At 39.5% G+C, this 23,805-nt stretch overlaps 1 protein-coding gene across 6 annotated transcripts in view; it reads left to right on the top strand.

Moving 5' to 3' along the window:
- LOC109100142 (thyroid hormone receptor alpha) overlaps positions 1-20,342 on the top strand; it is a 142,626-nt gene extending 122,284 nt beyond the window's left edge. For all 6 annotated transcript variants that reach the window (XM_042735416.1, XM_042735413.1, XM_042735414.1 and 3 more), the window contains 3 exons: positions 3,727-3,873; positions 5,165-5,423; positions 6,256-20,342. In XM_042735416.1, the coding sequence (XP_042591350.1) occupies positions 3,727-3,873; positions 5,165-5,423; positions 6,256-6,506 (657 nt within the window). In that variant the 3' untranslated portion in view covers positions 6,507-20,342. The remainder of the gene's footprint in view (positions 1-3,726; positions 3,874-5,164; positions 5,424-6,255) is intronic.
- Positions 20,343-23,805: the final 3,463 nt, after the last annotated feature.

The following is a 23,805-nucleotide window of genomic DNA, read 5'->3' as shown; positions in this document are numbered from 1 at the left end:
TAATACAGCATGTTTCTGTCAACAGTCGTGGGTGGGGCTAGTAAAATGTGACATCCCATTTTGCGAACGGCTTGTTTTGAGATTTATGGGGATTAAAAAAAGGAGCACACGTTTGTTTAAACAACATGTAAAAAGTGAATTTTGCACAATTTCTGTCTGTCTCCTCGCTACATTTTATTTTCAGCTTAGCACAACGCAGTGGCCTTTTCCGTCATTACGGATTAGCATTTGTTTACACAGCTTGCTAATCAATGTAATGAGTGACAATTCCAGTCTGCACATATGAGTTGTGACTGGGCAAGAGCGAGCGTTAAAGCAACTGTTAGTTATGGGTATAACAGGAATGCAGCGTTGCCATGCAGGGCCTTTGTAGAAGCGCCTCTGTTTATGAAGAAGGAAGGAAAGAGGGTTTAGACAGTATTAATCGCTCATTCGCTCAGAGAATATACCACCCACTTTGAATAGTGGCAGAATAAGGAAGAGAAAATGGACTTGTTGATCTTAAAGACAAAGAAAATAAATAAATCTGTTGGAATTTTCTCACTCATATCTTTCCAAATGTTTTTCTTCTGTGGAGTCTCTTGGGTTTTTTTTTGGTTTTTGTTTTATATGGGGTCTAGTGTTGATTTGGAACCCATTTACTTTCATTGCAAGAAAAAAATCAGTTCTTCGAAATTCTTCTTACAAACATTCAAGCGAGCATATGCACAATATCCCAGCAGACGGGCTGATTTGGAAATTCTCCATTGTAGAAGTTGGTTTTCCCAGCCCACCAAACACCCGCTGCCTTCCCAGCGGTTACGAGTGCTATCAAAGCCCTGACCCACACCAGTCTAAACATTCGGCTTGTGCTAGACCCTGTGACGATCAGCCACGGGGGACAGAGAAACCACTTCCCCAGCCGGCTGAGAACTCCTATAAAACGTCCCATAAAGAATTCAGCCTATATAACCTTTACTACCAAGATATGCCTCCAATAATAGTGCAAGGCCGAGACCCCGAATGACCCCGATAAACTGCAGTCTCTCTCTCCATGGGAACACTCACTCCATCCTGTCGGTAGTCCAACTGGGCTGTCTTAAGATCTCTGTAGTGAGAAAACACAGTGCCAAGTTCTCAGCAGTGAGAAGGCCAGGGTGGACCAGCAGAGGGGATAGTTTACACTGGGGTCTTGCAGGCAAAGGCTGCATTGGGACTTATCCAGCGCTACCCCCACCTCCTTAAGGAAGAGACACACACACACACACACACACACACACACACACTTTGGTTCATGTTTGTTAAAACTTACACAAATACACCAGTGCGGCACAGTTAAAACAGTCCTTCTCGTCTGAGGCAGCGCATGTAAACACAAACACACAAATCTTAAACGGCCGGCAGAAGTTCCTCAGAGGCACATTCTGAAACCCTGAACAGATTCCATTTTGTTTTATTTACCTCTCTGTGAGGTCTGCGCTGTAATTTCTGATCTGTATACTTTACATGAAGGCTTCCTATAAAGCTATACGGTGAATTTAGGTAATATTAATGGGTGTGATTATTCAATCAGCTTGTCTGTAACAGATGAAGTGTCCTGAACCTTTTGCTCTCACAGCCTCACAATGAAACAGAATAGCGTTTGTTTGTGGGCCAGCACTGTACTTTTTTTTCTGCAGTCTTGTCTTGATTTCAGTGTTTTTGTTTATTGCTGTCTGTTTGCTTTATCAGAAACAAAGAAATCAATGTGATTGCACAGTTTAAAGTCTTTAGGGATTGTCGCATTTGTGCCACAAGGGGTGACGCCCACCACATGGATATGTTTTAAAATTTACATTTTTAGATGAGGTTGTTTATCTACACACATGTTGGTTGTGAGATTACAAAATTACTTAGGTCATGGATAGATTCATGTTATGTTGTTTGTTTGTTTATTTACCATTTTGATGAAAAAAAAAAAAAAAAAATAAATATAATATATATATATATATATATATATATATATATAAACATTTTGTAATATAATTCTAGTAATGTATTTAGGGTTGGTAAAATTCTTAAATGTTTTTTGGAAAAAAAAGTTTTATGCAGTATTTATATTTGAACAAAAATACAGTAGAAAAGTAATATTGTGAATTGTTTTAATATTTCATTTTTTTAATAAAAAAACCACAAAAAATAATTGAAAGCCATTATTGTTAATTACATGATGTGTCGATTAACTAATCTAATTATTCGCAAATTAAATTTGGCTGTGAAATTACCCACAAAAGATAATTGAAAGCCATTATTGTGTTAAATGAGAAAGAATAGTAGACATTACAAATAGTAACTTTAGAAAGAAATATTTTATTTGATTCAACATAAAATTTATTACACATAAACGTGTAGGCTACAATAGCTTAAAATAAACTATGGAACATAAAAGAGGATAATATGAGAAACATTTCAGTATTTTTTATTCATACAATGAAAGTCATTGGTAACCAAAACAGTTTAGTTACCAACCATCCTCAAAATACCTTCTTTTATGTTGTGCAAAAGAAAGTCATCCAGGGTTGAAACGACAAGAGGTAAATGATGACAAAATTACATTTTTGGGTGAACTATCATATTAATATTTGTTTGGTTTTTAGGTTCAAACTTGAAACAAAAATACTAATAATGTTAAGATAAAACAAACATCTGAATATACAAATACTATCACTACAAAAATGAACAGAAAAATTAAATAGAAACAAAAATACTAATAATGTTAAGATAAAACAAACATCTGAATATACAAATACTATCAACAATTAAAAAAGTAAGTACAATTAAAAAATTGTTATTAATGAAACCAAGTACAATTAAAAAAGTTAAAAATAAATAAATAAATAAATAAATAAACATAATAAGGGGCAAGGGGGTGCATCTATTAAATAGAAATCAAAATATAAATAAAACTAAAATCCACACCAAAACCAAAAATTAAATAATCACATAAACCAATAAACCCCAAAAACCTTCAAAAACCTGAAAGCTTCATTCATCTTCGTAACACAATTTAAGATGTTTTGGATGAAAACCGGGAGGCTTGCGACTGTCCCATAGACTACCAAGTAAATTGCACTGTCAAGGTCCAGAAAAGTATGAAAGACACCGTCAGAATAGTCCATCTGCCATCAGTGATTCAACCATTAAGTTATGTACATGAAAAAAAACAAAATAACGACTTTATTCAACAATTTATCTCCTCTGTGTCTCTCCGAATCACTGTAGCACCATTTTGGAGAATATGAGCTGAACGCAGGCAGTGTACACTCTTCTGTGTCAGCCGTGCCACAAGTCTGTGGACTCCATCCATGAGTCAATGCCATGTCTCGCATTCAAAAAATACATATGCTATGGCCAGCATGTAATGCTGTAATTGCAGCTCTGCCTTTTGAGTACTTATAATTACCTCTATTCTGACTCATGTTACATGCCTCTTACTGCATACATAGAATGTAGCTCCAGATGCCAGGGCTACTTGGCTGTTTGTCCAGAGTTTTTACATGGCTGAACTCTAATCCACCCTGAGGATACCAAACACTGTGGTTTTCCAAGGCTATCAGCCTACATAACTGGAAAGCCAGACCCCACACATGCATCTCGTTCACTGTATCTGTCCATTCATATATTCTTCCATGGAAATACATTGTTGCCTGTTACAAAAGTCAAAAGTTACAGTCACAGTCATAGTTAGTTCTTTGTCTGTGTCTGCAGCCGGAGGACATCGGACAGTCTCCGGTGGCCCCCACATCAGATGGGGACAAAGTGGATTTGGAGGCCTTCAGCGAGTTTACCAAGATCATTACCCCAGCCATCACACGTGTTGTTGACTTTGCCAAAAAACTGCCCATGTTTTCGGAGGTAAGTGTGCTATTTTTGTTTATTTTACACCCTGTTTGAGGTGTTTGTGTTCTGTACCAATTAGATTGTCAAATTAAGCCTTGTAATTAAAGTACATTAGTGTCCATTGGCCTAATTAGCAGAAAATATGCTGCTGTCCTTTCTCAGTTTTGTGTTATTTTTAATAGTTGCCAAATTGTTCAGCTAGCACATATTTCAGAAATATGTCAGTGTGGGTGGGTTTGTATGTATGTGCTATCTATCATGTTAAGATGAATTGTAAGTTGTGGCTTTGGTGAATGTGTGTGTGATTTTGCCACATTACATCAGTCATAGCTATTGTGGCATTCTCTCCATATTCAGCATTCACCAACTCTGCTTTAACCACAAGTGTGAACATTCTTGCATAGTAGACTACACAGCACCCGTATGGCAACGTATTTATTATTGTCTACACCATAAATTCACCCTGCCATCCACATGTATCCACAACCTCTCTGTCTCTCTAAGTTGAGCGTTATGCCTCCTGTATTATCCACAAGCACCTAGACAGACTGTAATACAAAAACATAATACTGAACAATACTTGACTTTTTGTTGCTATTGTAAATGATGTGAAACGTTTTATACATCAATGTAAATATTACTTCACTCTGCTGCCATTTTACCTCCATTTTTTCTCTCTCTCTTCAGTTCCTTTCAGTGCTTGGGTCGTCATTCTTTGCCAATATATAATTAAGGCTGTCAAAGTTATCACATTAATGCATGCATTTAAGTAAATTAAGTAAATTAATTGTAATTAAAAAAAAAAAAAACATTTATTTAATATGACTTTATACTTTAGTATACATTATATTTTGTTCTGTGCTGTGTAAATAGAGTAGTCAGAAATGAAAAAACTTTGAAAGACTGTACACACAACAGTCCTTATATGTATTTTAATATATATTTATATAATTTAAAATATATTTAATTTCATTATTTTAATTAAATTTGAAGCTTTATAATTGTGACAGCACCCACTATTAAAATACACCCTAATTTGTTGTTGTAATTAATAATTTACTATTAAATTTAATTATTTTATTTTGAGTGGCAATACTGATGTTATGATGAAAAACCCCCTAATATATTTAAAATTTGAAACAATTTACAACCATAAATATTTTTAAATAGTGTAATATTTGAAACAATTTACAACCATAATAACAATATTTAAAATGTGTTCAAGGAGTGTTTTTCATGATGTCACAGCAGATTTTATGCCATTAGGTGAAATAATGTATTATCGTGTGATTTCTTATTTCTGTAGCTGCCTTGTGAGGATCAGATCATCTTGCTGAAGGGCTGCTGTATGGAGATTATGTCCCTACGTGCTGCAGTTCGGTATGACCCGGAAAGCGAGACCTTGACCCTGAATGGAGAGATGGCTGTCAAACGAGAGCAGCTAAAGAACGGAGGGCTGGGCGTTGTGTCTGATGCCATCTTTGACTTAGGCAAGAGTCTGGCACAGTTTAACCTGGATGACACAGAGGTGGCTCTACTGCAGGCCGTACTGCTTATGAGCTCAGGTGAGAGAGGACACATTACATTATAATCAATGTGAATATAACGTCATGTATTTAAATGTGTGTGATGAGCTGCCATTAAGAGAAAACGTGATGCTCTTGTGTTGACTCGATGAACTGAGACCTCTTTGTGTTACTATTATGCTGTCATGAGGAGATATAGACTGGGTTAAAAAGTTAATAAGCAATAGTGGCTTGAATGATATGTATTGTTTATGAAATCTACATAAGAGTATGCAAAGACAGATGGGACAGATTCTCAGATTTTTCTCTGATTAAAAAAAGTCTCTATTCTGGCATTGAAACCTCAAGACTTTATAACTGATTTCTCACAAGAAGCGGCAGAAGCCACCACACTAACTTGAAATAGAATGTATATGTAGACAGCAACCTTTTAATAATAACTACATGACAAAAACAGCATTCCTCAGATGAAGCATGCAAGAGAATCCAATGAACCCCAATAGAGCAACAGCTGGGTTCTGGAAATTTACATTTACATATTTAGCAGACGCTTTTATCCAAAGCAACTTAGGATCAAAGCAAGAGAAAAATCACCTGATGAGCTACATAAAAATATCAAAACAGGCCACAGGGACAAAATCATACAGTTAAGAGTGTAAAACTTTTATACATAAGAAAAATAATTCATCATAAAAAATCCTATTCACATGTGGAGTGTTCATTTGATACCCAGGATTTTTAAGTCAGCATAGTAATTAATTAAGTATTAATTAAGTAAAGTTATGTTTTTGAAATAATGTTGTTTGCTACAATCCTGCAATGGTCATATAATAAGTATTTTCCTTGCATCTTCTCTGGTTCGTCTCTTCAGATCGAACAGGCTTGACTTGTGTGGAGAAGATTGAGAAGTGCCAGGAGATGTACCTCCTAGCGTTCGAACACTACATCAACTATCGCAAGCACAACATTCCTCATTTCTGGCCCAAGCTGCTGATGAAGGTGACGGACCTGCGCATGATCGGAGCCTGCCACGCCAGCCGCTTCCTGCACATGAAGGTGGAATGCCCCACTGAACTCTTCCCCCCACTTTTCCTGGAGGTCTTTGAGGATCAGGACGTGTGACGTCCCAGCGAGCCGCGGCAGGAGAATCAACAACATTTTGTAACCCGTTTTTCTCTACCCGTCTCACCCCCCTCCACGCACCAAACTCACCAGCAGCAGCTGCATTGGCAGGGGTCATCTTCAGAAAGGCTTTCATACAGGGGGGTTTAAGTCGACAAAATTTTATTTTATTTTTTTTAAAGAAAGCTCAGCCCTCCTCATCTACTAAATTCCCCACATGTGGCCCTTCTGTCTCGGCATGATGTCTTATATTGGTTTACCAACACCTTAGACACAGAATATACATATACACACACACACACACTCCTGTAAGTGTGCTTACAGATGCAGTACTCATGCGACTCAAATCCAATGAGCTCGTATGCATTTGTACACGTACAGACTGCACTACTGTCACGCCACCACTGGAGGTGCCCTCTGCTAAGACTGGACGGCAGCTGGCATATAGATTCCTCCGCCAGGTCGTGAAGTGGTCAGTTCATTTAGTTGATTGAAATCTCAGCGTTCTCCTGAGATTGACCGTCGGTATCTCAAGCTCCACGCTAACATGGATCTTCTTTAACAGACCACATGATTCTCTTCGAAATTGAGCCTGTGTGTGGAGCGGGAGGAATTTTTTTGAACCAAATCAGGTGCTATATTTAAATAAAGCTACTCAAAATGATTTGGGACTTTTCGAGAATATATCTCCCTCCCTACTCAGTAGGACATGGACCGTTGAAAGCTCTCGGTCCCCTTTTTAGTGCTCATTCAGGGGTGCTACTCTGCGACTTTGTGTGCAGTTCATTCTTGCCAATGTCTGGGCTTATTTGTGGACTCCTTGAGCCCCTCTTTGTCCCAGGAAAGTCACGCAGAGAGATGGAAATCCAGGCGCCCCTACACCTCCAATCCGCACTGATTTTTGTGTTTTACAGGTGTCGGGAGGGAGCCAGTATTACCGTACTCCCAGACCCATCACACACACACACACACACACACACAAATGTACTAAAACAAACACCTCAAAACTCGAATGCCTCATTTTTACTGTATGCACTGCAGTGCTGTAGTTCTGGACTCCCATGCAGGGCTTTGAGAGTTCAGTCCAGCCCATCTGTGTTCCGCTCAGATGCTACTGTTGCCCGGTCTGTGCGAACACACACGCACACTCCTGACGGGCCATGGCGGACTGGCTGTTGTTGATGTTTTTTCTTTGTTGTTTTTGTTTTACCTCAAATGTGGGCACACCTCCGGCTGGCTGTGGCTCCTAGACTGCCTCTGTGCTGACAGGTTCTACCTCACCTCTGGACACAGGGCAGCTACCCTCAGCCACACGCACACACATTTACACACACCTACACACACTTGTATTCCCACACACTAACAGCCGGGATAGAAAAACTCGCAGACAAAGTTTCTTCTCAGTTACGTTGAAATACCACTGTAGACAGGAGGGCCTGCCATTCCTCATTGTTGCCTGTCAGATTTCTTTGAGGTCTCTTCACACTGGGCTGAGAGAAAAACTATTCTGGATGGGCTTTTTTTTGTTTGTTTGTTTTCGTGTGGGACCAAGTGTCACTTCGATTTCCGTCAAATTGGAAGCTAGTTTTTAGCAGATGGCAAACCTAACCGTACATCCCGCTGACTGCGAAGAGGAGTCGTGGAGAGAACTTCAGATGAAGGACCCGAGGTGGCCAGGCCTGAACCGAATGGGTCTATCGCTGTTTCCTTTTTTCAATACCAAGCAGTAATTTGCAAAGTGGAGCTAGGAGTCGGCTGGTTTCTTCATGGTGGGGCAGGGGATGTGGGGAAGCTAGCAGTTGAATGATAGCACTTAGTTTTGAAAGAACCAAATATTCATAAACGATTCAACCCCTGGCACCTTTTAAGGAGTTTTTGCACTAAGGCATGATGGGTCCCACCCTCCAGCTCCTCTAGCTCAGTCACATGTTTTCCAAGGACACGATCCCAACCTCTCTGTCAAACAGAGGCCACACCTTCATGTGCTCCTGAGCACACCCTCAGAGTCAGTATTAAGTCAAGCAACGTCCTCAACAAATGACAAAACACTCATTCACGAATAGACCTCTGTGTCCCCGCCCCCTCGAAGCCAGAAGTGGCTTGAGACTAACACCCAACTGAAACGGGCCTTTCCTTTGTGAGACAAAGGAGCAGCCAAGCCATGCAAAGAATGGCAGCACCGAATGAATGTGAACGAGGAGCAGCAGAATGAAAGAGCCAGGACGAGGAGTTGCTCTATAATGAGGTTGTGAAGGAAGACAGCCAATCAGAACGCGAGGAAATTTGAGCATTCCGTAAACACCCTGCATGGAGTTCCATCTTGGAATAGGAGTGACGCAGCAGTGGACAGCGATTGGCTAATCGAGTGAACGCAAGGGTTTCGATGCTGCTTTACCTTTTAATTTTATTTGAGAGAGATAGAATAAGAAAAAAAAAAGAAATGATAAAATAATTACAAACCCAGAAAACAAATAAAAAATGACTCCAGAACAAAGAGTTCAAATCTCGGAGCTTGAGCTGTTTGTTTCTTTCTTTTTGTTTTGAACTGAAATGTGTGTGTTTGTTTTCAATGCTTAACTGCTCTATGTAAGAGAGAAAAACAACAGCCGTAGTCACTTTTTGACCATGCGTGCAGTGTAAACTAGAGAATTTCTCCTTTTTCACCTCACTATAGTTTGTAATGATAAGTCGACTGCTCTGTTTGTTTGTGTATCTGTCCATCGTCTTTTTATCAAGAGGAATTTACAACAAGAAACAGGAATATTTTCTTTTTATATTTTGTTTTCTTTTTTATGAAAGAAGACCTAGAAGAAAAAAAAAAAACGTGAGAAATAATGCAACAGAAACTGAAAAAAAACTGAAACACAATCTACTCATACCTCACACAACACAAAGCTTAAATGAACTTGGGAGGAGTGCTTATCTGCGTGGCACTTGTGTCAAAATGCGTCCGGTGCATGTGTTGAACTGTACGATGGGGTGTATGTGCGCATGAGCGTTCATGTGATCGCAGAAGCACACGGCCTCCTCCTTCGGCCTCGAAAGCCCATCTGTTTCAGATTTGCACCAGTTGCATGCATTAGCCTCCGTTTGTGAACGGTGTCACCAGCGCTGATGCGACGGGCCGTGATGGGAGCAGACGGAATGCGGTGTGGCTGGAAGGCTGGAAAGGGAGTCGTTTGCATCCGTGACAGCAGAGAGTGCTTCGTGGTATTGAATGTAGCTGACAGGACTGGGCTGGAACTGAGCCCGGGAACTAGAACCTCACTTCAGGTCACCAGCAAGAGTGGACAGTGCTGTCAAAATGATGTTACACAAACAGCTTACTAAGCGCATATTGCCCACCTTCAAGGTGCAATACTTGTGTTTTGTTTTGTTTTGTTTCGTTCTTCTTTTTTGTACTTTTACAAGTTTTTTGGCCATAACCAAGGATGTAAATACAAAACGAAAAGATATTGAAAGATTAAATCACTATGTGTTAACCATATGCAACCGTCACATACTGGATGTTGAGGCCAGAACGCAGCCGGCTGATCCCGGCGTTTTTGTAAAGTAAATCTGCTTAAGTAGCTCTGTAAATGCTTCACACATCTGTACGTGTGCTTTTGTGCACTCGCAAACGTGCATGTTCAATACAAATATGAAGAAAAAGTGCCCCATGAAATTATCAATCCAACCCTGTGCCTCCGCAACCCTCTGCCCCACACTCAAACCGCTCTTTCCGACAGGGTAGCTAGATGTACATTTGTTCGCTAGGTCAGATTGCTGGTAGAGACGTACATTAGGTGGGTAATGTCTGGTACCCAGAAGCACTTAGCTGGCCTCGCTACTGCCAATCAATTTCCTCAGAGGAGAACAGTAGATACTGGTTTTGTTTCGCTTTGGTGGTGGTGTAGTTTTGTTTCTCGCCCTTTTTTACCAAATTTTGTGCTATCTTTTTTTTTTCTTTAGCAAAAGACAAAAAACGCCCAGAAGCAAGAATGTCTATGCAATGCTAAACCCTCTGATAGCATGATGACTGTGTTATTGATCCCTGATTAGCAGACATGCCTCTAAACACCCCCGCCCCCCAGAGTCCCACCCACTGCAGCTGCATGAGCCTCAGTCAGTTTGTCTGTTCATCAGTCAGTGTACAAGTCAATGGAAAGATAGCCCTAACTGCTGCCTGAGACCTGCTTTGTAAAAACCTTACGAACATTTGAGGGCGCTAGTTCAACTTTCCACTCATCTCCGATGACGTCATCCGCTGTCGAGGGACTGCATTTGTGTTTCTATGTATGTGTTTGCATTGAATGCTCTCATGGTTCGGTGGATTGGTACTACCTGTTAGAAACAAAACGGCATTTCATACATTCAGAATGGAAATTAGTTTTGTAGAAACAGCAAAATATCATTAATATTCTTTTGTCAACCAAAACATATTTTTGAGTTTAAATTCTTTCCCCTCTCAGCTGTGATAGTGAATCTCAGACCAAACTCAGTCAGGTTTAAAGCTGAAGTGTCATTTTTTTTTTCTTAATATGCAAAATCAACTATCTTATATGTTAAAATACTTGATTACTACACAGAGATTACTATAAGTAAGCCATTTCTAGGCTGATTTCACCAAAAAAATGTAAAGACCGGGGTTGCCAGGTTTTCACAGCAAAACCCGCCCAATTGCTACTCAAAACTAGCGTAAAACTAGCCCAAATGCTTTTCAGCGGCAATCCCCCGGTAAAAATCTTGTTATGGGGGTAAAATACACATTCTTTGGTGGGGTTCCCATAGTAAAAATTGCCTTCCAGGGGCTAAATATCACGTCATTGGGGTCCCTTCAACCCACGGCAATAATGTAAAAGTAGCCTAATTCCGTGGAAAAACCGTGGACTTAGCAACACTGGTAAACACACTGTCTCTGAGGCACTATCAGAACATTTCACAAGTCTGGCAACAGCTCAACCAATGGTGTGAGTTTGAGGTGGGGCTATCAGTTTTATCTAGCCAATAGCAGAAGAGGGGGGTGTTTTGGAAACATGCAGTTCCATTTAAAGCCACCAGTGGCGCAGAAATCTCACACTTCAGCTTTAACACAGTATGCAAAACCCTAAATAACCAAAAGAAATCAAGAGGCATGCTATTTTTGAACATTTGAGTTTGATTGGCCACCCTCACCACTGTAATGTCAAAGCCCTCATTTTCTCTGTTTTCTTTGAATGTGAGTATCTTCATTTGATTAGACTGTTTGTGAATATGAACAAGAGCTCATTTGCAAAATGCACCCAGCCATGAGAGTGTGAGCAGAGAGCGGGGATGATGTCCATACCACAGCTGTTTTAAATGAGACTGGAAAGGAAAGCTATTGAAGGATTCTCTCAGGTATCAACAAAATAAAAAAGACAAAAAAAAAAGGAAATATAACAAACTTTTTTTTTAATAAATTGAAAAATTCCAGCCATGCCTTCTTGTTAGCTCATCATTCTTTGCTCTCTGAGTTGAAGACGTGCTTTCAGTGTTCATGTCCTGTGGTCTTCTTTTCTTTAGTGTTCATCAGTCGCTCTCTTTCTGCCACATACACACACATTTCTCCTGCACTCTTGGGGCTGCTTCAATGGGACTCATAAAAAGCCTGGTGAGAAAACATCTCTGCTTATCTAAACATTAAAGCAGTGGAGCCAGACCCAGTCAAACCTGTCCTATTTAAAGGTGCACTCAGTATTTATCAATTTTTTTCTGAAACACTTATAACATCCTTTTGGACTCATACTGACACCTAGTGGTGTGGATGAAATGTCATGCTAATTTTTTAATGACTAGTGCTGGTGTAGAAATGCGCTATTTGCTGTCAGACATTATTCTGTTAATGAAAGTTTTTTGATAATAGGTAACCACCAAGATAATTCAGTTGGGTTTCCAAGCAGCATTCAGTTGGTCATGTCATCTCAAAATGGCGAACTCCATGAAGCGACCCATAATACTGCTTTTTATTAGGCTACTGTAAATGGATTTACAACATTTCAAGATTTATGCATTTTCAAAACTATTTAAAAAAATATTCTTTATATAATCATGAAACGTGCACCTTTAAAATATGTGAGCAAATGACAAGTGCACAATACATTCATATGGGAGTGAAACTTTGCAACACTCATCACCTGTTTCCATCAAAGTTAAAGACTAACTTTACATGAATAGGTGTTGTTTAATCATATGATGACCATCATTTTTTGCTCCTCCTGACATTTGTTATGGGTTTGGACTTGTGCAATCTGTGGCAGTGTGCAATGTGCAATGTGTTTTCTGTGCGCATGCTTTTGTGCTGTGAATATGTGTCTGCTGGTGGGTGTGAGTGAGTTTTGTGTATGTTTGCTATTAGTAATGACCATGTGGCTGGATTTGCTGACTGACCCCTTGGACACGCTTTGAGGCTCTACTGATGCAGTATAAAATCAAATATTTGAAATGAACATTTCCTCAAGGAGCATAGCAGTTCATACTGAGAATATGGTGTCAGGTTGGAAAGTGGAGAATAGCAGAATGGGAAATGAGGTCAATAATTTGTTTTCAGGTCCATCTTTAAATAGAATCACTAATGATTTTCCTGTTGCTAATGAAGAACTATTCCACGATTTTTTGCTCTCTAACTCTTGCTCACACATGTGCAACAGTTTCATTAGCTGTGTCTGTTTTATTTCTAGATTTTTTATTTTATTGCACATGTTTGGGCTGTGCGATGTATAAAGTTATTATCTACAGATGTAATTATACACAAACTGTCAGTTTACTTGGAAAGAAAATTTGGCAGTTTATGATAGAAAAAATGGTCCTGGTTAGTTTCAATATGGCAGGTATATTGAATATTTCTTATATTTCAGTCAGATCTTTCTTTGGGTTTTGGTTGTTGTTTCATGTAGCTATTCAAAGCTAAAATGGTCGTGCATGCTGTAAATTAGCTGTCACCCAAATTTCCTTCTGCACCAGAGTATGAAGTTTAGTAAGAATATTCTATGTTTAGTCAGATTTAACGGGCTAATGGTATTGTGCACAGAGATAATTTTGTCAAGCCATGAGAGAAAACTATATGCAGAGACAGAAAGGAATTTTTGCACACTAGTTGCACACAAATGCATGTAGCCAATCACACAAAAACATTTGTGATGGTAATATTATGCAAAGAAAGCTATCGTGGGATTCTTATGCAACACTTGTCAGGTTTCACAATGGGGGCTTTTGGTTCAGCCTTGCTCAGGTTTGCTTTCAGGACATTTTATGTTGATGTTTTTAAAATGACATATTGTACATAGAATGAAATGCATCCAACAGCCAAGGTCTATACAGAAGGGTCGATGTATCAAGGCCATCTCTTTCTTGCAGTTCCATCGACATTTACGGACCTACATGCACACATCTGTTTTGCTGTCATGTTAGTGCTGTTTCCTCTCAGCGGTCCACTGACCAACTGCCAAAGCTTCCACATGTTCATTTCATTCAGCTTCTCTTACAGGATGTGCCTGATGCTTCATAAGACAGCAATAGAAGCTCTTTTTTTTCTTACACTGTTAGACTAAACATATATATTCGCAACATTACTAATAATTCCCTGTCTACAAGTTGGCAGTCTAGTAGTTTCTGTGATTAGTCTTTTTTTAAACCAAGGATGTAAATAGTAACAAAAAGATACAAAAATCAAAACAGCAACCAAGTAAAGGAAGTTTTTTTTTTTTTTTTTTACACTGACATGTGAAATCGGGCTGTCAAAGTATTAGATTTTCAATTTATAATCATCTTAGCCAAAAAAAAAAAAAAAAAAAATTACAATGTTTATAATTTAAAATTAAAATAATAATAATAATGCTATCAGTCAAGTTCATATTTACATATATTTTTCAGAAAAAAAAAATCACCATCAAAGTATGGATCTAGAGAGACGGAGAAAATGTTTCTAATGATTTTGTGTGGCAGTAGCAACACACTGCATTGTCATCTTTTTTTCCGTTTTATAACAAGTGACATCCAGCTTTAGGGTGCAATTCATGCCACCTACTGTGTTGGAGTGTTTCTTGAAATTCACTCTCCATTTGCCACTGTAGTAAAAGTTCATTTTGAACCCTGCGAGTAAATAAACACTAACTCTTTTCCTGACTACCAGCAGGGCTATTCTTAACCATTATACCATTATAAACTTTGCTTTTATGAGTAAGTCTCTCCACATTCAGCGGCTCTTAGCCTGCATATATCAGGAAGTTACAATTAACTGCAGTACTGCAATCAATCTGAACGGGCTTTTAGTTCCCTTTTGATTCATTCACTTTGACATTGCATTATTATGCTTATGCGGAAACCCTTCCTCCAAACACTACTGAAGCCTTATTGAATCACAGCAGTGAAACTGGCCAATGGCATTCAAGCGCGCAAAATATGAGGGGCTTCCCACTCTATATAAGGCAGCGCTTGTTCATCATCCATTCAGAATCTCTTCGTTTAGCCAACCTTCTATGAGAAGCAAGAAGCCTATCAACAAGAGTACTCACCGTGATCAACACATTGCAGCAGACACGCCTTCTCTCCCCTGCTGTGTTCTGGTGAGCTTTGGACAAGGATGACCTCTTGAGATTGCTTCTCTTGTGCAGACCCAATTGAACTCTGGAATGGCCACAAATCATGCGTTTTCTGCCTGGGTCACACCCATGCAGAGGCAGCGCTTGAGAGGCTGGACTGCCCCCACTGTGGAGATATAAGCCTTCGGACTCTCAGGCTCCGTGTGGCCATCGTCCAAGGCGATGAACTCGCCCAAATAGCTCCGCTGCTCTCATCCTCTGCAGCCTCTTCTGAGCAAAGAAGTAAAGTGCTGTGAGCTTCCGATGTGGATCTGTTCGGGTCAGGTGATGAGCTCACGCTGGCTCAGTGCCCACGCGCTTCATACTCCCCTGGTGCAGGTTTCCTTCCAGTGAGCTTCATGATCGCTGATCTCCGTCCCTCCCCCAGCGCGCAAGATTGGTTTATCTCTGGGAATTTAAAGGATGCTTTTTTCCACATTCAGGTAGCCCCCCATGACAGGTGCTTCCTGACATTTGCATTCGAGGGCATAGCATACCAAATCATTGTCCTACCCTTCGGTTTATCCCTGGCCCCTCGTACATTTACGAAGTGCATGGATGCTACTCTCTCTCCTCTGAAGCAGAGCGGAATGTGCATCCTGAACTATCTCAACGATTGGCTATCAGAGAGCGCACTGCTCAGTGACAAGCTCAGACTCCCCGCTCATCTTCAGAGCTTAGGTCTGACTGTGAATATGCAAAAGAGCATGCTGGTACCAAGCCAGAACATCTCCTTTTTAGGAGTGGAGCTGAATTCAATCAATATCCGAGCGCGTCTGTCTTAGGAGCACTCCCAAAAACTGATCAGCTCTCTCGCAGTCTTAGGACACTCTCCCCCACTGAAATGCTTTCAGAGGACGCTTGGGCAGATGGCTGCTGCCTCAACAGTGTGCAAATTAGGACTCCTACATATACAACCACTTCAGCTCTGGCTGAAAAGTCACGTGCAACAGAGCACATTTCACATGGGCACCTTGTGAGTATGAGTAACGTGCGACTGCTTGAAAGTGCTGACCCCTTGGTGCGATATGACTCTGTACCGCCGGGGTGTTCCTACTGGCCAAGTGATCAGGAGAAAGACTGTTATGACAGATGATTCGAGCACAGGCTGGGGAGCGATATGCAACGGCAGACCAGCCTTCAGGACGTGGTCAGAAACGGAGAAGTTGTGGCACATAAACTGTCTTGAGCTCCGTGCTGTACACCTAGCGCTCGAGTGCTTTCTCCCAGACATTCTCCACCATCACGTTCTCATCAGGATGGAAAACATGACAGTGGTAGAATTTATAAATCACCCAGGGGGTGTGAGCTTGCGGCTGCTGCTGCGGCTGGCTAAAGACCTTCTTCTATGGGCACCTCCTTTCCATCTGGGAAGTACATGTCCCCAGATGCTTAAATCATGGTACAGCCTTACTGTCGAGGGGCGGGATGATCCACGGAGAGTGGAGATTGCACCCTTTGACAGTCAATATGATTTGGAATGTATTCGGCAGGGTAGAGGAGGACCTCTTCGCATCAGCAGAGAACACTCACTGCCCGCTGTTTTATTCACTGACATGGTCTCAGCTGGGAGTGGATGCACTAGCTCACAGCTGGCCGAAGGTACGCAATTATGCCTTTCCTCCAGTTTAACTTCTGCCTCGTGTGCTTTGCAAAATCAGAGAGGAAAGGAAATCTGTTCTGTTAGTGGCACCGAAATGGCCCAACCAGCCGTGGTTCCCAGAACTTGTTGGAGATGCTGGTAGCCCCGCTGTGGACTATTCCTCTGAAGAGAGACCTCCTCTCTCAAGCACAAGGAATGATATGGCACTCAAATCCATAGTCATGGAGTCTTCATGTCTGGCCGCTCAACGAAGCTTGCCGGTAACAGATGCACTTCCTATTTCACAAAGTTGTGCATAACGGGACAAAGACCCATTCAACTGCCCAATACCAATAATTCTTGCCTTTCTTCAATATCGATTTAAAAGTGGTCAAATGCAATCTACATTGAAAGTGTATGTGGCTGCTATACCAGCCTTTCATGCGCACGTCGATAATCGCCCAATCGGCAGAAATGACCTGATCATACGATTTTTAAAAGGAGCAAGAAGGTTGAACCCTCCTCGCCCTTCCACCCTACCCACTTGGGACTTGGCACTTGTGCATGACAGTCTCACAAGATACAATCAGCAAGCTTGAGAATGAGCTGCTCATCCTGGCCTCTGTTAAGTAAGTTGGGGATCTGCAGGTGCTGTCAACTGACGACTCGTGTATTGAATTCGGGCTAGGTAATTGCAGACTCACCTTGAAGCCGCGGGCTCGCGTCCTCATGGGCATGGGCAAATGGCATATCTATTCAGGACATTTGCATGGCAGCAGGCTGGTCATCACCCAACACTTTTGTGAGGTTTTATTACAGATATATCGTCACAATATCATTGCCACTCTCATTATGGTTCGGTATGTGAAACTTGACATACTAAGTTGAGCCAGCATCCATCGATGTAACACGGCAGGATTTTATACGTTCCCCATAAGCATAGTAATGCAATGTCAAAGTAAACGAATCAAAAGGGAACGCTGTCGGTTACTCATGTAACCCTGGTTCCCTGAGATGAGGAAATGAGACATTGCACTTACTGCCATGTCAGCTAGCTCAGAGACTTAGAATGCCAAGTTGCTTCAGTCAAGATTCTGAATGGATGATGTACATGCGCTGCCTTATATTGAGTGGGAAGCCTCTCATATTTAGCGTGCTTGAACACCATTAGCATGATTCAATAAGCCTTCAGTAATATTTGGAGAAAGGGTTTCCCCATAAGCATAATAATGCAATGTCTAAAAATAATGCAACCGAGGTTAAGTGAGTAACTGAGAGCGTTTTCCCTGTCCTTATTATAAGCTTTAACACAGAGTGGAGAAACCTTAGAACTGCAATTCGTGAATCAGTAGCAGCACTGAAAAAACTTGTTATTAAAAAATTACTTTTGTTGTTTGATTATGAGGCTTTATAGGCTTTTTGCACCTTTTGAGGCCTGATTCAAAATGTACTGTATGCAGTATTACAAAATAGATATATATTGTTAGATGGTTAACAGCCAATAATATTTAACATGGAAAATCTAAAATGTTCTGCTAAAGGTGAACAGGTCTTTTCTATTCTTTTGGAACTTACACATGTTGATCAATTTGCAGCAGCTGCAGCAGTTTTCTGGTGTGTTTTTATTATTTCTCTCTTTATTTTGTTTGCAACCGAGAGCCTTTTGGAGTGAATTTAGCCCACTTAAGGACTCCGGAGACAATATCAAATGTCAAAATGGCAGTTTATTGAGTGCACACAGAGATCAGACCTGCAATCAGACCTGTCTCCGGGGCTTGGCTTATTGTTTAAACTGGGTAGGGGAAACTGATGTGATTTCTCACATATAAATTTACCCACAAAACCAAATGTCGTTCCAAGTACATTTTGCACTATAGAGTTTTGCAGTTTGGTTGGGTTTTGAGATTAGATGTGCTGGTGATATTATGCTTTGAGAACACTGTGTTTGTAGAGTCATTTCTTAAAGATGGTTAAAAAGGTTATGCATGGACAGCAAGTAATGTATCTCACCAAACATAAGGACGTTTAAGGAATGACCTCAAATAGATTATGCAATAAAACAGCTACATGTATGCGTATGCAATGTTTGTCAGGTTTTAAGGTGAGTAGTTTGAGTGTGGGCTTGCTCAGGTTTGCTCATAAGGCCTCAAAGGGTCCTTCAGTCAAACCTCCCCATTTCCTTCTGAACTTCATGTGAAGCTCTCCAGCATCTGTGCTAATTCTTACAGGACATAAACCCTGCTTGCACACTGGATAATTCCAAATCTGCATGCATGATTATTAAATTACAATAAATTAGATTTATGGGGGTGGGAAGCCTCACTGCCAGGATATTTCCAGTACAGTGCTTCTGGACATTTGGACGTTCTGCAAAATTAGTTTGTGATCCAGGTGCAACCATGAGGGTCCATGTCTTTTCTTTCTCTCTATTCCAGCTAGTGCTCCCTTTGGGCTCTAATTTACATGTGCATGTCTGTTTTTGCTGTCATGTTTGCACTGCTTTTGCTAGTTTTCCATCCCAGTGGTCCACTGGCCACATGCCACAGTTTCCATATGTTCAGCTGCTCTTGGATGATGTACCTGATACATAGGCCCAGACAGAACCAGCACATTTTCTTCACTAATTTTTTGGGGAAATATGCATGGATTCAAATATGCTAAAGTGTGCTAAATATAGCTGAAATTGGCAGTTGAAAGCAGAACATCCAAGATATTGGATCAATTTGATTTGTGTGGGCCTACAGGTACAAACCAGGTGTCACTAATGCAAAAATGAATCCAAATTTAAATGTTTATGCAAATTCTTTGTATAGTATTGTTTACTGTTAACACAGACATTGTGCAAATGGTGCGTTTGTGGTTCCTAAAAAAAATAACAATGTTAAGGAAAAAAGTAACTTGCGAATAATTCTAGCTTCACTGTGATCAAAACTCACAGCACATTTTTACAGTCTGCACTCTGCAGTCACTCAGGATTCCTAACCAATCAGAGGCCAGCTAACAAATGATTGGCTGAGAGAGCTGGGAGTCTGTTAACCTATGCGGAGTTATTGGACAACACCTTGTTATAATTGGACTGGGCCTTGAGGAATCTAGTCACATCGCTTGGATGCAGCTAAAGATGTACGGTGAGGCTGGAGTGCAGGAAAATGATCAAATGTGAAGCTGCTTTGCAGTAGCGTTCAAGACAGAGTTCGGCAGATAATGTTCTGAGAGTCTCAGCACCGCATGTTTCAACCTTCAGCTAAGTGGACCAGGTTCAGGAAGTCTTTAGGATCCATTCCCACCTAGAACGGAGGAGCAGAAAAGCTTATGCAAGTTCTGGGCCAAATGGACTTGTGTAACTCAGAATATCTCAACAAGAATACACTCAAAACCTCTAAATATCTACTGTGATCTCCTCTCACTCCACCACACCTCCGTCACGCCGACCACCTGTTCTCCACCCCTATCTCCTCCTGCACCTATCAGTCCTAGGTTTTTGGGTGGTGTGATGTCAGGTTTTCTTGTGGTGGGCTGTTTTCGACAGGTCCAGACAATCAGCGTGTTTGTCAATGTCAATGTGTGATTTTCAAACTCTTTGTTTATGGTCAGGATTTTAAAGGAAGATATTTTTATGGTAATTGTCGCTGGTCTATTTTACTATATATTTATGTAATAAATATGTGACTCAATTTACATCCCGGACTCCCTGGTCTGTTTTTGCTTTTATCCTGTGCAGTAGCTCCTGCTTTTCCTGTTCTGGCCATACAGGAGTTCGTCCAAGTTCGCAGATGCAAGACCCTTGATTTGCGAGAGCACCACACTGATGTATCTGTTATTTTGATATCACTCAGCATAAGTTGTAACACTCCTAAAGCACTTGATGACAAATCATCCCTTTGAGGACCCGGGTTGCAATGTTCAACACATGCCAAAAGCAAAGGGAGCGTAACTGCCCTTGGTGAAGGGGAATTCTAATTATTTGTCCTCAGCACAAAGGCTTGGCAACTGTTGCAGTTTGTGACTGGCGTTGTCAGAGAGCCAGTAGCCAAAGAGAGTCTCTGTGGATGTCACTTTTTACGTTGACTCATTTAAAGTCTGCTCACTTCTCATAAACACTCTTCTTTCAGTCTACAATCTCTGTTCAACAGTATAGAAGGATAGTAATGACAGATAATTTTAAGATATGAAAGCGGAATAATGAAATCAATCAAATACAAGTTGTGTGAACAAGTGTATCAGGCTGATTCAGTCATAAGTTTTGTTCTCTTTGTGCCAAGCTTTCTTTGCTCGTACTTGAACTGAGTGCACTTTTCTACAAGGTACAGCTTGCTTTTGTCCCGTCTCTCTTTTGTACTGCAAGTACAGTCTCTTACGGAAATATGTTTCTCATTTAGTATTTTCCTAACACTGGCTGTACTTTGCAGCTTTGATGTTGTGTATCAGCCATTGGCAAAATCAATCTTTCTCGTTCTCTTAAACTGGACCAAAGGCGACTTCAAGGAATAGTTCACCCAAGAATTAAAATTGTTATCTCATCCTCATGTTGTATGACTTTAATATATTCATTATCTAGCAGATTGTCCAAGCTGTTTTGTTAAACAAGAGGATCAGAAGAGAAACATTTCATTGATGACTAAATCTTTGGAAGAGTCATTTTTACATTATCAGAGAAGTTTACAGATTCAAGGACTAGTTTAGGTCTTCACCTAAACACACAATTATGTGGATAGGACAATAAATAAATACATAAAGTCATTCAGACTGATTCAATTAATGGGATAGTTCACCCAAAAATTAAAATTGTCATTATTTATTCCCCTTTTGTTGTATCAAACCAGAATGACTTTATTATTTTTTTGTAAACAGTGATTTTAAGAGCCAAAAAGAGATTTCTCAAAATATCTTGTTTATGTTTGACAGAGAAAAGGAAATCATACAGGTGAGAACTATCCCTTTCTTCCTCATATCCCACATCATGAGAACTTTTAAATAAAGGTATTTGTAGGATGCCACCGACTGAAACGCTAGTAGAAGGTGTTACTCATTGAGAAACGTGCTGGCTGACTGGACACAGCTTGATTCCCATTGTGGGTGGAAGCTGTTGTGGAGGCAGTGACCTCACAAAGGCAGCTTTCTGCCCAGCCAATCACCATCTTGCTCTGTACATTGAGGCTCTGCCCTCTCATCCCACCTCTATGCTGCTCTTATATTTTTTTCCTCACTCTCTAATTCTTCCCCATATTCCACTTCAGCTGGATTTTTCCACTCAGCAATAGGCACGTGTCCCATAAGAAGAAAATATCTCAATTGTTTCTCCTAGAGAGGAATGGAGATTGAAATAAAACTTTTGCTTAAGTCTTCTTCTTCTCTGATTTTTTTCCCAAGTGATCTCAGATCCCTTCTAGTTTCGACCATGTGTCATTTGTTGGAAGTTAATTTTATAGTTCTGTACTTGCCATATGTCCTCGCCTGTCTTGTTTTATTTCTCATTTGTGTCTTTTACGTCTAGAAGAAATATCTGAGACCGAGTTTATTACTACATTAAATATATCTGAGATCTTTAATAAGTCGTAAATCAATAAAACATTCCTAGGGGGTCAGAGTCAGGTGCTGTGCAGGTGAAGTTTGCACCACTAAGAGAATTGCAAAAATATCAAACTTTCCAAACAAGTTTTGAAATCTTTTCTCATCTGCCATTTTTTTTAGATGATCAGGTATCCCTACCCCAAGCTTAAAGGGATAGTTCACCTAAAAATGAAAAAAGTTGTCATTATTTACTTTATTTATAGCTTAATTATATGCGAGTGAGACATGGTCTTTAACAAAATCGATGAACAGAAACACACTGTAATGCTGTGACCAGTACAATCCACTGGAACAGTAGACTACAGGCTGAAAAAGCTATAAAGAATATTATTGATTGATATGAATTATCAACAGTAAAAAAAAATGTAATAGTTAATTTCAGAAATCATTCGAAATTTGAAACAGAAATCTTTTGTGGAGGGAGAAAGAAAGAGAGAAATTTGTGTGTGTGTCTGTCTGTGTATATATATAGGCTATATATTCTGTTTCTGAAGTTTTCACTACTTTTTTCATTATTTGATCAACAGTAAAAAAAAATGTAAGTTAATTTCAGAAATCATTCTAATATGCTGATGTTAATAATGGTTCTTATTATTTACAATGTTGAAAAGTTTTCACTACTTTTTTCATGATTCTTTGAATAATTTACATTTATTTAATATTTTAAGTTACTGTTTTTAACATAATTTTAATAAAATAAATCAAAACATAAATAACAAAAGATACTTATAAACAGTTATTTACAATTATTCCAAACTTTACATTATTAAATAAATTCAAAAGTTTGGGATCAGTAAGATTTTTAATGTTTTTTTTTTTTTTTTTTTTAAGTAGACTCTTATGCTTATCAAAGCTGCATTTATTAAAAAAATACAGGAAAAAAACAGTAATATTGTGAAATATTATTGGAGTTTCTAATATTGGTTTCTTATTTTAATATACTTTATAATATAATTTATTTGTGTGATGCAGCACTGAATTTTTAGCAACCATTACTCCAGTCTTCAGTGTCACATGATCCTTCAGAAATCTAATATGCTGATTTATTATCAGTGTTGAAACTGTAGTGCTGCTTAATATTTTTTGATTATGAATAATTCTTTGATGAATAAAAAAGAACAGCATTTATTTAAAATAGAAACCTTTTCTAACAAATATACAGTAAGTCTTTACAATCACTTTCTATCCATTTAACACACCCTTGCTGAATAAAAGTAATAATTTCTTTAAAAAAAAAAAAAAAAGAAAAAGAAAAGAAAAATTTACTGACTCCAAAGGTTTGAATGGTATAGTGTATACTGTAACAACAACAACAACAAAAATCTATTTGGAATAAACACTGTTCTTTTGAACTTTTTATACATCAAAGTACCTTGAAAAAAGTATCACTTGCCCCAATAAAACTGTTTTGAATATTGATTATAAAATATATATTTTGATTTCCGAAGGATCATGTGACACTGAAGACTGGAGTAATGATGCTGAAAATTCAGCTTTGCTTCACAGGAATACATTTTATTTGAAAGCATATTAAAATAGAAAACTTATTCTAAATTGGAATAATATTTCA

Source organism: Cyprinus carpio, chromosome B12 (genome assembly GCF_018340385.1).
Source record: "Cyprinus carpio isolate SPL01 chromosome B12, ASM1834038v1, whole genome shotgun sequence".
Taxonomy (NCBI): Eukaryota; Metazoa; Chordata; class Actinopteri; order Cypriniformes; family Cyprinidae; genus Cyprinus; species Cyprinus carpio.
Note: the sequence above shows the minus strand (reverse complement) of the source record. Positions and strands in the feature narration are given on the sequence as shown.